This window comes from Oncorhynchus gorbuscha, linkage group LG08 (assembly GCF_021184085.1).
Source record: "Oncorhynchus gorbuscha isolate QuinsamMale2020 ecotype Even-year linkage group LG08, OgorEven_v1.0, whole genome shotgun sequence".
Classification (NCBI taxonomy): Eukaryota; Metazoa; Chordata; class Actinopteri; order Salmoniformes; family Salmonidae; genus Oncorhynchus; species Oncorhynchus gorbuscha.
In genome coordinates, this window is record NC_060180.1 from 32,085,368 (window position 1) to 32,101,298 (window position 15,931).

The 15,931-nt window shown below is 41.0% G+C and overlaps 1 protein-coding gene across 1 annotated transcript in view; it reads right to left on the reverse strand.

Annotated features, from left to right (window-relative positions):
- wdr11 (WD repeat domain 11) overlaps window positions 1-15,931 on the reverse strand; it is a 150,771-nt gene that overhangs the window by 27,346 nt on the left and 107,494 nt on the right. Inside the window, exons 17-22 of the mRNA XM_046359175.1 lie at window positions 11,413-11,519; window positions 11,216-11,330; window positions 9,938-10,109; window positions 9,424-9,532; window positions 2,713-2,775; window positions 2,220-2,285 (exon numbers count right to left, since the gene is read on the reverse strand). Coding sequence (XP_046215131.1) covers window positions 2,220-2,285; window positions 2,713-2,775; window positions 9,424-9,532; window positions 9,938-10,109; window positions 11,216-11,330; window positions 11,413-11,519 — 632 coding nt within the window. The remainder of the gene's footprint in view (window positions 1-2,219; window positions 2,286-2,712; window positions 2,776-9,423; window positions 9,533-9,937; window positions 10,110-11,215; window positions 11,331-11,412; window positions 11,520-15,931) is intronic.

Sequence of the window (15,931 nt, forward strand, 5' to 3'; positions counted from 1 at the left end):
CTCCTTATATTCTATGTTTCTTCTCTATCATTTATTTAATATCTCAATGTTCAAAATGTTGAATCCAACAATAGACCGGTGTGTGCCTTTCCAAATCTTGTCCAATCAATTCAATTTAACACAGGTGGACTCCAATCAAGTTGTATAAACATCAAGGATGATCAATCGGATGCACCTGAGCTCAATTTCGATTCTCATAGCAAAGGTTCTGAATATTAATGTAAAATAGACTATTTGTTTCTTTTTCTTGCTAAAATGTCTAAAAACCTGTTTTCGCCTTGTTATTATGAGATATTGTGTGTAGATTAATGTATTTAATACATTTTAGTCAAGGGGTATGAATACTTTTGAATGCACTGTATGTCTTTCATGGCTCAAAGTGGAGGAGAAATTGACTTCATCTCTACTTGTTTTTGTTAGAAGTGTTGACATGCTGAATGCACAGAGGTGTCTGTTTAACCTCTTTCAGCTAGGGGGCACTATTTTTATGTTTGGAAAAATACCGTTCCCAATGTAAACGGCCTATTTCTCAGGCCCATATGCTAGAATATGCATATAATTGACAGATTAGGATAGAAAACACTCGAAAGTTTCCAAAACTGTCAAAATATTGTCTGTGAGTATAACAGAACTGATATTGCAGGTGAAACCTGAGAAAAATCAAACCAGGAAGTGGCTTCTATTTTGAAAGCTCCATGTTCCATAGCCTGCCTTCGCAGCATTTAAAGGGATATCAACCAGATTCCTTTTGCTATCGCTTCCTCAAGGTGCCAACAGTCTTTAGACATAGTTTCAGGCTTTTATTTTGAAAAATGAGCGAGAAAGATAATATCGCGTCGGTGGATAGCTGGGTGTTCCCATGAGTTTTGCTTGCCAACACAGTGTGGCAGCCATTGACTCTCCCTCTCCTACTGAAAAAGAGACAGTCCCGGATTACATATTATCGATTATATATTTAAAAACAACCTGAGGATAGATTATAAAAAACGTTTGACATGTCTCTGTGGATATTACGGATACTATTTGGAATTTTCGTCTGCGTTGTCGTGACCGCTCGAGCCTCTGGATTTTTTAACATACCTCCGTTTGTTTGGCGTGTTATTTTGGATATAAAAATAATCTTTATGGTACAAAAGGAACATTTATTGTGTAACAGAGTCTCGTGAGTGAAAACATTCGAAGATCATCAAAGGTAAGCAATTAATTTTATTGCTTTTCTGATTTTTGTGACCAAGCTACTTCGATGCTAGGTGTTCATAATGTTTTGTCTAGTGATCGATAAACTTAAACGCTTGGATTGCTTTCGCTGTTAAGCATATTTTCAAAATCTGACACGACAGGTGGATTAACAAAATGCTAAACTGTGTTGTGCTATATTGCACTTGTGATTTCATGAATATAAATCTTTTTAGTAATATTATTTGAATGTGGCGCTATGCAATTCAGCGGTTGTTGATGACAATTATCCCGCTAACGGGAAAAGTAGTGTCAACAAGTTAATGTGTTGTGAAAATTGTTAAGAAATGTAATGTCATGTAATATTTTAAACGGTCTACAACTGCCTTAATGTCACTGGACCCCAGCAAAAGTGGCATTGGCAGCAGCTAATGGGGATCCTTAATAAGAAAAATACACAGGTAAGCTAACGGTTACAGAAATCAGGAATGCAGACAGTCTCCATAGACCTCTATGTGTGTCAAATAAACACTAAAGTCAAGGTTGGTCACCTGTCTTTTCTAGTGTGTGGATTTTACTCTTGTTTTTGACTACTAATATAATTTCCCTTGTCATATCTCTGGATGCATAAGACTCACAGTTCAATGCCCAATTATAATAACCTGCAGAGGGACAAATAAAAAAAAGTGCCAACCAACGCTGACAGGTATTGGGTGAAGTCGCCCCTAAATGCTGATCTTGGGTCAGTTTTGAATTTCCCCGACTACTGGTTAAGGTTAGGATTAGGGGAAGGCATGCTGTTCCTAGATCTGTACCTAAACAAAACGTCACCCCAGAGCACAAGGAGGGGTGGGGTGTGTTTTGAAGGGACTGCAGGGCTACTTACAATGTCCATACTAGCCCACTACTTAGAATACAAGCTGTGTGGCCAATAAATTGCTTCATACTAAGTGGTATGATAGTGTGGATATGTCGACAGGGACAGGAGGATGGGAGAACAGGACAAGTTTTGTGCAGTGATGCCCGCTCCCTCCCTCACTCACCGAGACACCAGGAGGCAGCGTTGCAGCAGGTTGAGCTCGGGATCCAGCAAGACGCTTTTCATGTCACTGGGGAGCAAATCAAGGATCACGGAATCACATCACAACACAGAAACACGCAGACAGACACAGATTAGGCTTCTTAACTAACAGCAGGCACAGTCTGGCACACACACATACACACCAATGTACAATCACACAAGCATACACACAACTATGCAGGACATCTAGACAAAAAGAATACCAGGAAACCTGGCTTCTACTGCTGGAGCAAACTGGATATCTACATTTGCTTCTCACACAGACAATGTGAGTGCATGCGTGTGTGACCAGACATGCTGATAAATAGACCCCCATCACCAAATGTTGCTGTCACTTCATGTGTGAAAAAAACAAGGATGTTGTTATTTATGACAAATGCTTTAAATAGTAGCATTGACATATGTGTGTGTATGAGCGAGCGCATGTGAGAGTTTGTTGAAGAGCGATCACTCACTTGGACATGGAGTTGAGCTGTTCCTGGATCAGGCCCTTAATCTCATGTTTTTCAGTGTAATCCCTACAGAGAAAGAGACAAGGCCCAGATTTACAACATGTCTCAGAATAGAAGTGCTGATCAAGGATTAGGTCCACATCTTATGAACTACAAGGCAATACTTAGATCAACATTGTGTCTGGTCCCAGACCATTGAATTAGGAATTATAATACCAGAATATTAGAATAAGTAATTTAATAGCATCTCTATGAAATGTACAGTTCAAATAATGTGTATCATATTAAAATTGTCCTGGGGTCAGATTGATATGGCACCTCAAACCCGTACACCCAGAGTGAAAATGAAGTGAAATAATCATTGCTACTATGCAAGTAACCATTTGGCTGTACTGTTGAGACCCATCCACTGAGCAAGACTTAGCAAAATATAGATATATAAAATTAATATTGATATGTGTGGTCGTAACATGATTTTGTGATATACCACAACAATATCATGTGACCGTATCAAGTATCTACCACATAAATATATGGCGCATTCATCTGTTTATGTACTGTACAAGCGCACCACACTCAGGTATCAACTCATGTTGCATGGCCTTAACTCATGTATGGAATACTATGTGATAAGTGCATGTGTAACAGCATATAAAGTTTGCTAACGTTCTGGTGTGAAGGCATTTGGGCAGTGGTGTAAAGTACTTAAGTAGTACTTTAAAGTATTTTTACTGAAGTATTCTTTGGCGGTATATGTACAGTCGTGGCGAAAAGTTGAGAATGACACAAATATGAATTTTCACAGTCTGCTGCCTCAGTTTGTATTGTTTGGGGCATCCGGAAAAAAGCTTGTCCGGAGAAGACAAGGTGAGCACTACCATCAGTCCTGTGTCATGCCAACAGTAAAGCATCCTGAGACCATTCATGTGTGGGGTTGCTTCTCAGCCAAGGGAGTGGGCTCACTCACAATTTCGTCTAAGAACACAGCCATGAATAAAGAATGGTACCAACACATCCTCCGAGATCGACTTCTCCCAACCATCCGGGAACAGTTTGGTGACAAACAATGCCTTTTCCAGCATGATGGAGCACCTTGCCATACAGCAAAAGTGATGACTAAGTGGCTCGGGAGCAAAACATCTATATTTTGGGTCCATGGCCAGGAAACTCCCCAGACCTTAATCCCATTGAGAACTTGTGGTCAATCCTCAAGAGGCAGGTGGGATAAACAAAAACCCACAAATTCTGCCAAACTCCAAGCATTGATTATGCAAGAATGGGCTGCCATCAGTCAGGATGTGGCCTCGAAGTTAATTGACAGCATGCCAGGGCGTATTGCAGAGGTCTTGAAAAAGAAGGGTCAACACTGCAAATATTGACCCTTTGCATCAACTTCATGAAATTGTCTATAAAAGCCTTTGACACTTATGAAATGCTTGTAATTATACTTCAGTATTCCATAGTAACATCTGACAAAAATATCTAAAGACAGTTAAGCAGCAAACTTTGTGAAAATTAGTATTTGTGTCATTCTCAAAACTTTTGGCCACGACTGTATATTACTTTACTATTTATATTTTGGGCTACCTTTACTTCACTACATCCCAAAATAAAATAATGTACTTTTTACTCCATACATTCTCCCTGACAGCCAAAAGGTTTCGTTACATTTTGGCAGGAAAATTGTCCAATTCACAGACTTATCAAGAGAACATCCCTGGTCAACACCTACTTCATTTGATCTGGTATGTGTGTTGGTGTGCCCCTGGCAATCCATAAATAAAACAATTAAATTAAATTGGGCTGTCTGGCTTAAAATAAGGAATTTGAAATTATTCATACTTTTGAAAATTACGTACGTTTCAGCAATTCCATTTACTTTTGCTACGTATGCACTTTAAAAAAACGTTTAGACTTTTACTCAAGTAGTATTTTACAGGGTGAATTAATTTTACTTGAGTCTGGGTAAGCGTAAAATAATATTTATGAAATATTTTTATCTGGACACTTTGTTAACCTTGAATTTTCCTTATTGTAGGCTACTACCACTTTTAGTCTTAATCTTTACCACACTACTCACTGTTTAGCACGACCTCACATGTGAATCCTTAAAGAGATGGGTAGGGCTTGCTTAAGAGGATGTGAACAATGCTGAATGGGTGGAGACAAAGTTAATCAACAACAAACAAAGCAGAATTACTTTCCCATTGTTCCTCAAAAATGTAGTGTATGATGGGGCAAAAAAGTATTTAGTCAGCCACCAATTGTGCAAGTTCTCCCACTTAAAAAGATGAGTCCTGTCATTTTCATCATAGGTACACTTCAACTATGACATACTAAATGAGAAAAAAAAATCCAGAAAATCACAGTGTAGGATTTTGAATGAATTTATTATTTGTTATTTATTTATGGCAAATTATGGTGGAAAATAAGTATTTGGTCAACAGCAAATATTTCTCAATACTTTGTTAAATACCCTTTGTTGGCAATGGCAAAGGTCAAATGTTTTCTGTAAGTCTTCAAAGTTTTCACACACTGTTACTGGTATTTTGGCCCATTCCTCCATGCAGATCTCCTCTAGAGCAGTGATGTTTTGGGGCTGTTGCTGGGCAACATGGACTTTCAACTCCCTCCAAAGATTTTCTATGATGTTAAGATCCGGAGACTGGCTAGGCCACTCCAGGACCTTGAAATGCTTCTTACGAAGCCAGTCCTTCATTTCCGGGGCAATGTGTTTGGGATCATTGTCATGCTGAAAGACCCAGCCACGTTTCATCTTCAATGCCCTTGCTGATGGAAGGAGGTTTTCACTCAAAATCTCACAATACATGGCCCCATTCATTCTTTCCTTTACAGGGATCAGTTGTCCTGGTCCCTTCACAGTAGGTATGGTGTTCTTTGGATGCAACTCAGCATTCTTTGTCCTACAAACATGACGAGTTGAGTTTTTACCAAAAAGTTATATTTTGGTTTTATATGACCATATGACATTCTCCCAATCTTCATCTGGATCATCCAAATGCTCTCTAGCAAACTTCAGACGGGCCTGAACATGTACTGGCTTAAGCAGGGGGACACGTCTGGCACTGCAGGATTTGAGTCCCTGGCGGTGTAGTGTGTTACTGATGGTAGGCTTTGTTACTTTGGTCCCAGCTCTCTGCAGGTCATTCACTAGGTCCCCCCGTGTGGTTCTGGGATTTTTGCTCACCGTTCTTGTGATAATTTTGCGTGGAGCCCCAGATCGTGGGAGATTATCAGTGGTCTTATATGTCTTCCATTTCCTAATAATTGCTCCCACAGTTGATTTCTTCAAACCAAGCTGCTTACCTACTGCAGATTCAGTCTTCCCAGCCTGGTGCAGGTCTACAATTTTGTTTCTGGTGTCCTTTGACAGCTCTTTGGTCTTGGCCATAGTGGACAGAGTGTGACTGTTTGAGGTTGTGGACAGGTGTCTTTTATACTTTTAACAAGTTCAAACAGGTGCCATTAATACAGGTAACGAGTGGAGGACAGAGGAGCCTCTTAAAGAAGTTACAGGTCTGTGAGAGCCAGAAATCTTGCTTGTTTGTAGGTGACCAAATACTTATTTTCCACCATAATTTGCAACTAAATTCATAAAAAATCCTACACTGTGATTTTTCTCATTTAGTCTGTCATAGTTGAAGTGTACCTATGATGACAATTACAGGCTTCTCATCTTTTTAAGTGGGAGAACTTGCACAATTGGTGGCTGACTAAATACTATTTTTTTCCACACTGTACCATTTTGTAGAGCTGACTCTACTTTTTACCATGTAAAAAACTCCATTTCAAATGTTGCTACATAAGACCAATTTGAGCCGGTCAATTACATATGGATATGGTGATTTTGGGATGTCAACAAGCCTCATACAAACGGAGCTGCTAATAGCCCAGTTGTTATAATTTCCTAGACTGGCTGTATTTAATGAATATTATGATATTTATCAATATATTAATATAATTTTAAAAAACATCTTGATATAGGTGAGAAAGCCAAAGAGGGCATGCTGGCTTAGCAAGATACATAATCAGAACCCTGGCAACTCAAAAGAACTTTGGCAAGGTGAGCATTTAGCCGCATTGCCTTTAAATTGTTTTACTTTGGTCAAACGTCTTGGGTAGCCTTCCACAAGCTTCCCACAATAATTTGGGTGAATTTTGGCCCATTCCTCCTGACAAAGCTGGTGTAACTGAGTCAGGTTTGCAGGCCTCCTTGCTCGCACACGCTTTTTCAGTTCTGCCCACAAATTTTTAATAGGTTTGAGATCAGGGCTTTGTGATGGCCACTCCGAAAACAAGTATTGATGGATATGGAGAATTTTTCGAATATGATTATGATAAGTATTTTTGTCATTATCAGTGATCTGGGAAAAAATATTTTCAGCTGCCAGCTCACATCTCTCTTTCACTCAAACAGTGACCGTGTGCTCTAAACAACTATTGGTTAGTTATTTTGCCTGTAAAGAAATGGGTGTGTATATTGGTTGAGCTTGCTGTACCAATTGGATTAGAACAAACTGCTTTCCCCACACAGACAGACACACGAGGATGGGCATTTCTTTATCTCTTTCTCTCCCTCCCTCCCACTCGTCTCAGGGCAAAAGTCTCCCCTTCTCCAAACATTGTGTATGAATCAGAAATCGTTTCTAGTTATTGTTGTTCAATCTATACTGATCAGTAATAAACGCAACATGTAAAGTGTTAGTACCTTGTTTCATGAGCTGAAATAAAAGCGTCTGCTGGATAAAAGCGTCTGCTAAATGGCATATATTATTATATTATTATATATTATTATTATATATTAAAATATCCCAGAAATGTTCCATATGCACAAAAGGGTTATTACTCTAAAATGTGCAGTTTTGTCACACAACACAATGCCACAGATGTTTCAAGTTTTGAGGGAGTGTGCAATTGGCATATATGATTGCAGGAATGTCTACAAGAGCTGTTGCCAGTTAATTTAATTGTTCATTTCTCTTCCATAATCCGATTCCAATGTCGTTTTAGAGAATTTGGCAGCATGTCCAACTGGCCTCACAACCGTAACCACACCAGCCCAGGACTACCACACCTGTCTTCTTCACCTGCGGGATTGTCTGAGACCAACCACAGACATCTGATGAAACTGAGGAGTACTTCTGTCTAATCAAGCCCATTTTAGGGAAAAACCCAGTCGTGTACATTAGCGGGTAGCTGTTGACGAGGGAACAAATTACACTGTGGGGAAAGACTGACTAATTGGGAGGGCACTTCACCCTCGTAACGGACCATGCAGCACTGGTTTGGATGTCACGGAATAAGGACAGTAACGCCCGGTCACCCGCTGGTTCCTATCATTACAGCCCTTTGCTTTCTCTGTAATCCACAGATCAGGTGCAGCCCATGGACATGCCGATGCCTTCGAGGAAGGATGCTGGACCACCCCTCCCTCTAGGTCGGAGCTGGGGGGGGGGGCAGATGAAAGAGAGAGGTAAGGGGGGTGGTGATTGAAGGAAAATATCTTGCAGCCCGCTGGCTCATAGTACACACAAAACACCAGTCTCAACCTCAACAGTCAGGAGACTAATCCAGGATGCTGGCCTTCTAGGCAGACTTCACCTGTCCAGTGTCTGTGTTCTTTTGCCCATCTCAATCTTTTCTTTTTATTGGCCAGTCTGAGATAAAACTTTATCATTGCAACTCTGCCTAAAAGGCCAGAATCCCGGAGTTGCCTCTTCACTGTTGATGTTGAGAGTGGAGTTTCGCGGGTACTATTTAATGAAGCTGCCAGTTGAGGACTTGAGGTGTCTGTTTCTCAAACTAAACACCCCAATGTACTTGTCATCTTGCTCAGTTGTGCACCGGGGCCTCCCACTCCTCTTTCGATTCTGGTTAGGGCCAGTTTGCGCTCTTCCTTGAAGGTAGAAGTACACAGCATTGTACGAGATCTTCAGTTTCTTGGCAATTTCTCGCATGGAATAACCTTCATTTCTCAGAACAAGAATAGACTGACAAGTTTCAGAATAAAGTTCTTTGTTTCTGGCCATTTTGAGCCTGTAATCGAACCCAGAAATGCTGATGCTCCAGATACTCAACTAGTCTAAAGGCGGCTGGTTTTATTGCTTCTTTAATCAGAACAACAGTTTTCCGCTGTGCTAAAATAATTGAAAAGGGGGTTTCTAATGATCAATTAGTCATTTAAAATGATAAACTTGGATTAGTTAACACAAGTTGCCATTGGAACACAGGAGTGATGGTTGCTGATAATGGGCCTCCGTACGCTTATGTAGATATTCAATAAAACAATCTGCCGTTTCCAGCTACAAAAGTTATTGACAACATTAACAATGTCTACACTGTATTTCTGATCAATTTGATGTTATTTTAATGGACACATTTTCTTGCTATTCTAAGTGACCCCAAACTTTTGAAAGGTAGTGTAAGTGTTCATGAGAGACCTTCCCATAGAGGGGTCATAATAGTCTGTAGGCCAGACCGTTCGGGACGCTACAGAAGTTTCTGTGAGAAGATTGACTTTCAGATTGTGTCAGGGTCTGACAAACACCGCTGTAGCTCTGCCACCTTGTACCGCAGATGTGGAAGGCCATTATTGTCGGATGCTCAAACAGACAGATTTGTATGGGGATTTTGTTATTACGCTAAATAGACTCAAGAGGGTTAATGTGGGACCCATTTAGAGCTGATACGTACACTTGTGTGATGTCCATGGTGAATGTGCCAGACCAGGGCTGCAGCAGGAGGAAGGCCTTCAGGGTGAGGGCAGCACGGGGGAGCAGCAGGTATGGACACCACACAGGATCTGAGGGGGTTAGAGGTCAAAGTTTACAGGTCAAAAGAGCATTAGGAAGTTGGGGCAATTGCTAGTGTCAGATAACTACCCTTAATACTGTAAATGTTCAGTGTTCATCGCTCAACTATTTATATCAGTAGTTTGAACTACAATTTGACAATGAAATATGGTAACTAATTAATTACTCCACTGTTCTCAGAGACTGTGGCAGGCTGCATCCTGATTCTACTATGGATCTGCACACTATGGATTTAACAATGCTGAAAAGGCCCTTTAGCCGATTATTTCACCAATCCAATGATCAGAAATTCATGACTGGACTTCGGGAGAAGGGTGGAGAATCCGGGCGCAGCTCTACTTCCACTAAACCTATATGCCCTTTCTCTTCACTTCCCTCTCTCTCCCATCTCTCACCGGTCAGGTCTTGTTCATCCATCCTGTAGCTGGCAGACTTCATAGCCATCTCCAGCACACGGATGCAGCCGTCCTCAGAGGCTAACACCACCTTGTCAGAGGTGCACCAGTCGATGTCCAGGATACGATAGTTCACGTTCCGACCAATCCGCAGGCTGCTAACCATGTTGACCTACAGGGATCAGAGATCAGGGGGAGGAGCATGGATACACTACAGAAGCTCTGATTGGTCAGGGGAAGGTGCATTGTTATGTGATTGGTTTAGAGCTGATGTGCTCCAATTGATTTGAGGTTGGATGTTAATTGGATAATATTTAGGATTAGATTGACAGATGATAGGAAGTAAAACGTTTACATAGTTCTCAAACCAACCTGTCAAACTGTCAAAATGAAACTTAAAATTGTCCATACAGATGTCTGTGTTTGAGTGTATGAGCGTGCGCACATGCGAGTAGGAGTCTGAGACAGCAGTCAAGAGAGCACTGGTGCGTTTGAGATCTCTCCTATATTTTTCCCTCTTCTTCATCCTTTCTCTCGCTCCCGCCCACGCCATCTGTTGCCTGCCGCGAAAGCTTCTCCAGCTTCTCTCTCTGTTGGTGCACATGCAATCCCCTATAGGAGATCCATATCTCTCCTTTACATGCAGCACTGGGGACTCACAATTCAGGTAAACAGAGTTCCTCTGTCCAGTGTTTGTGTTCTTTTGCCCATCTTAAATCTTTTATATTTTATCAATGCCGACACTGCATTTCTGATCAATTTTATGTTATTTTAAATGGACTAAAACATTTGTTTTTCTTTCCAAAACAAGGACATTTCTAAGTGACCCCACACTTCTGAACAGTTATGTATATAAATAATACTCACACATGGCTTTGTTGTACTAACACTTCTTTTTTGTAACACTGATTTTGCTGATAGCGGCTTTATTGAGGAGTGTTTTACTTGTAATGCCTACATGTGGTTTATCACCTTAGTTAAATGCACTGACTAAGAGCACCAGTAAATTACAGAAATACATACGATGCCTTAGGCAAATCATTCTGGGGAGGACCTTTGATGAAGGAGGGTCAATCAAAGTGCAGATCTTCAGTCGATCATTTAGTGTGGCACCCTATTTTGAATTCACACAAAGTCAAACTTTTAGCTAGTGGGACAATCTGTGTGAATTTGGCCCATAGGTTATTCTTGAAGTTTTGAACCTTGATTGAAATTTACACGGAATGTCTCTAGATGCTATTACGAGAGGAAGGACCAATAGAGAAAAATAACTCTCACCTCTTTGGTGTCCCAGACTTCTGCCCCATCTGTGTACATAACCAGTAGCTTCTGGTTCCCTTTCCCAGGTGCGAAACGGATCTTCTTCACCCAACCACGGTGAGTAGGGATCCCCCTGGAACAAACATCGAGGTACTACACACACTCACGCATGCACGGATGAATGAACACACATGAGCACACACGTGACTTGTTACCTGGAGAGACGGGCCTTGAGGTCCCAGAAGTTGAGGTTCCCGTCCACATCACCGAGAACCAGAGTGTCTCCCTTCCAGGCGATGCACGCAATGCTACCCATACTGCCCTGCAACATACATAGGAAGAGAGGGTGATGGTGCTATGAGGTGAGGAGAGCAGAGCGGACAGCACAAACAACCCAAGCAACTTTAACCAAATAACTCTCACTCAGAAATTCCTACAATTACTCCATAATAATCCTCTGGTAATCAACTTAAAGAGGATCTGACATCGTTTTAGCCACATTAAATCTTATTAAAATATTAAGAGAAACATCTTAGATATGGTCATTCTTACGTTTTCATAAATTCAGATTTCACTTTTTCATAAATTCATAGAATGTTTGTGAATGAAGTATAGTAAGGCATTTGGGACATTTCTATACCAATATAGTGTGGGAAGTGGCCATGAATTTGGACAATTAATAGATAGAAACTGCAATGAATACATCTGTCTTACATCAGTGACAATGGCGCCGAAGAAGGCTGATGTTTTGTGTCCCCCCAACCGATTGTGTTATTTGTTTGTTTATTTGCGTTGTTTGTAACTTATTTCTAAACTGATTTTGTACATAATGTTTCCTCTACCTTCTCTTATGACTGAAAATAACTTCTGGACATCAGGACTGCGATTACTCACTAATGACTGGCAGAATCCTTTTATTCCATTTAACAACTGACGAGCCCGACGCAAATTATATACTGCTTTCTCGTGAACAAGCCCAGATCCCAGTGATTTGCGTGAAGGGGTGGCGGAGAAAAAGTGTTCAGAGGGCAAGCTCCCTTCTGAGAATTCGTAGGCAATCGAACAAACCCTCACTTCCTTCCATTCTACTAGCAAACGTCCAATCTTTGGAGAATAAAATCGATGACCTATGCGGAAGATTAAACTATCAACCGGACATTCAAAATTGTAATATCTTATGCTTCACGGAGTGGTGGCTGAACGACGACACTATCAACATACAGCTGGCTGGTTATACGCTGTACTGGCAAGATAGAACAGCGGCGTCTGGTAAGACAAGGGGTGGTGGACTATGTATTTTGTAAATAACAGCTGGTGCACAATTTCTAAGGAGGTAGAGTATCTCATGATAAACAGTAGACCTCACCATCTACCTAGAGAGTTTTTAACTGTATTTTTCATAGCTGTTTTACATACCACCACAGACTGAGGATGGCACAGAGACAGCATTGAATGAGCTGTATTCAAGCAAACAAGAAAACGCTCACCGAGAGGCGTTACTCCTAGTAGCCGGAGACTTTAATACAGGGATACTTAAATCTGTTTCTCCAAATTTCTATTAGCAAGTTAAATGTGCAGGCAGAGGGGGAAAAAAAGCATTTTCACTTTTGGATGAATAGTGTGCCCAGAGTGAACTGCCTCCTACTCTACCATAATTTGCAAATAAATAAATTAAAAATCCTACAATGTGATTTTCTGGATTTTTTTTCTCATTTTGTCTGTCATAGTTGAAGTGTACCTATGATGAAAATTACAGGCCTCTCATCTTTTTAAGTGGGAGAACTTGCACAATTGGTGAATGACTAAATACTTTTTTGCCCCACTGTATGCGTATATATATATATGTATGTATGTATGTATGTATGTATGTATGTATGTATGTATGTATGTATGTATGTATGTATGTATGTATGTATGTATGTATGTATGTATGTATGTATGTATGTATGTATGTATGTATGTATGTATGTATGTATGTATGTATGTATGTATGTATGTATGTATGTATGTATGTATGTATGTATGTATGTATGTATGTATGTATGTATGTATGTATGTATATGTATAGAGTTGAAGTCGGAAGTTTACATTCACCTTCGCCAAATACATTTAAACTCAGTTTTTCACAATTCCTGACATTTAAATCAAGTAAAAACTCGCTGTCTTAGGTCAGTTAGGGTCACCACTTTATTTTAAGAATGTGAAACGTCAGAATAATAGTAGAGAGTGATTTATTTCAGCTTTTACTACTTTCATCACATTCCCAGTGGGTCAGAAGTTTACATACACTCAATTAATATTTGGTAGCATTGCCTTTAAATAGTTTAACTTGGGTCAAACGTTTCAGGTAGCCTTCCACAAGCTTCCCACAATAAGTTTGGTGAATTTTGCCCATTCCTCCTGACAGACTTGGTGTAACTGAGTCAGGGATGTAGGCCTCCTTGCTAGCACACATTTTTTTCAGTTCTGCCAACAAATTTTCTATAGGATTAAGGTCAGGGCTTTGTGATGGCAACTCTAATACCTTGACTTTGCTGTCCTTAAGCATTTTGCCACAACTTTGGAAGTATGCTTGGGGTCATTGTCCATTTGGAAGACCCATTTGCAACTAAGCTTTAACTTCCTGACTGATGTCTTGAGATACGGCTTCAAAATTTCACATCATTTTCCAGCGTCTTGATGCCATCTATTATGCGAAGTGCACCAGACCCTCCTGCAGCAAAGTACCTCCACAACATAATGCTGCCACTCCAGTGCTTCAAGGTTGGGATGGTGTTCTTCGGCTTGCAAGCTTCCCCCTTTTTCCTCCAAACTTAACGATAGTCATTATGGCCAAACAGTTCTATTTTTGTTTCATCAGACCAGAGGACACTTCTCTGCGATCTTTGTCCCATGTGCCGTTGAAAACCGTAGTGTGACATTTTTATGGAGGTTTTGGAGCAGTGACTTCTTCCTTGCTAAGGCAACCTTTTAGGTTATGTCGATATAGGACTAATTTTACTGTGGATATAGATAATTTTGTACGTGTTTCCTCCAGCATCTTCACAAGGTCCTTTGTTGTTGTTCTGGGATTGATTTGCACTTTTCGCACCAAAGTATGTTCATCTCTAGGAGACAGAACGCATCTCCTTCCTGGGCGGTATGATGGCTGCATGGTCCCATGGTGTTTAATACTTGCGTACTATCGTTTGTACAGATGAACTTGGTACCTTCAGGCATTTGGAAATTGCTATCAAGGATGAACCAAACTGGAAGTACCCAAAAAAGGGGTTAAATATGTGTAAAAAATAATATAATAATATACACTGCTCAAAAAAATAAAGGGAACACTTAAACAACACAATGTAACTCCAAGTCAATCACACTTCTGTGAAATCAAACTGTCCAATTAGGAAGCAACACTGATTGACAATACATTTCACATGCTGTTGTGCAAATGGAATAGACAACAGGGGGAAATTATAGGCAATTGGCAAGACATCCCCAATAAAGGAATGGTTCTGCAGGTGGTGACCACAGACCACTTCTCAGTTCCCATGCTTCCTGGCTGATGTTTTGGTCACTTTTGAATGCTGGCGGTGCTTTCACTCTAGTGGTAGCATGAGACGGAGTCTACAACCCACACAAGTGGCTCAGGTAGTGCAGCTCATCCAGGATGGAACATTAATGCGAGCTGTGGCAAGAAGGTTTGCTGTGTCTGTCAGCGTAGTGTCCAGAGCATGGAGGCGCTACCAGGAGACAGGCCAGTACATCAGGAGACGTGGAGGAGGCCGTAGGAGGGCAACAACCCAGCAGCAAGTCTGTTACCTCCGCCTTTGTGCAAGGAGGAGCACTGCCAGTCCTGAAAAATGACCTCCAGCAGGCCACAAATGTGCATGTGTCTGCTCAAACGGTCAGAAACAGACTCCATGAGGGTGGTATGAGGGCCCGACGTCCACAGGTGGGGGTTGTGCTTACAGTCCAACACCGTACAGGATGTTTGGCATTTGTCAGAAAATACCAAGATTCACCACTGGCGCCCTGTGCTGTTCACAGATGAAAGCAGGTTCACACTGAGCACATGTGACAGACGTGACAGAGTCTGGAGAAGCCGTGGAGAACGTTCTGCTGCCTGCAACATCCTCCTGCATGACCGGTTTGGCGGTGGGTCAGTCATAGTGTGGGATGGCATTTCTTTGGGGAGCCGCACAGCCCTACATGTGCTCGCCAGAGGTAGCTTGACTGCCATTAGGTACCGAGATGAGATCCTCAGACCCCTTGTGAGACCATATGCTGGTGCGGTTGGCCCTGGGACCTCCATGGGTTGATAAATTTGATTTTCATTTTTGTGTGTAAAGAAAAAAGTATTTAATAAGAATATTTCATTCATTCAGATCTAGGATGTGTTATTTTCGTGTTCCCTTTATTTTTTTTTGAGCAGTGTATTATATATATTTTTACACATATTTAACCCGTTTTGGGGTACTTCCATTGTTTTTAACTGGTACTGGTTACCTTCAGATGAGTCCCATGACACTTATGAGCAAAACCGAGAACAGCATTATGTTCATGAGTCTCCAATTCCCATAGAGTGGTCACAGAGTGGTCCAACAGTGTCAGGTGCTAGAGACGTTTTCATGAGAAGAACGATTTTTGGCATGTCTCATGGTGCAACAAACACTGGTCCAGCTCTGCCGCCTTTCACCACAGATGTGGAATTGCGACATCGGCAGATCTCTCGCTTAAATTGACAGA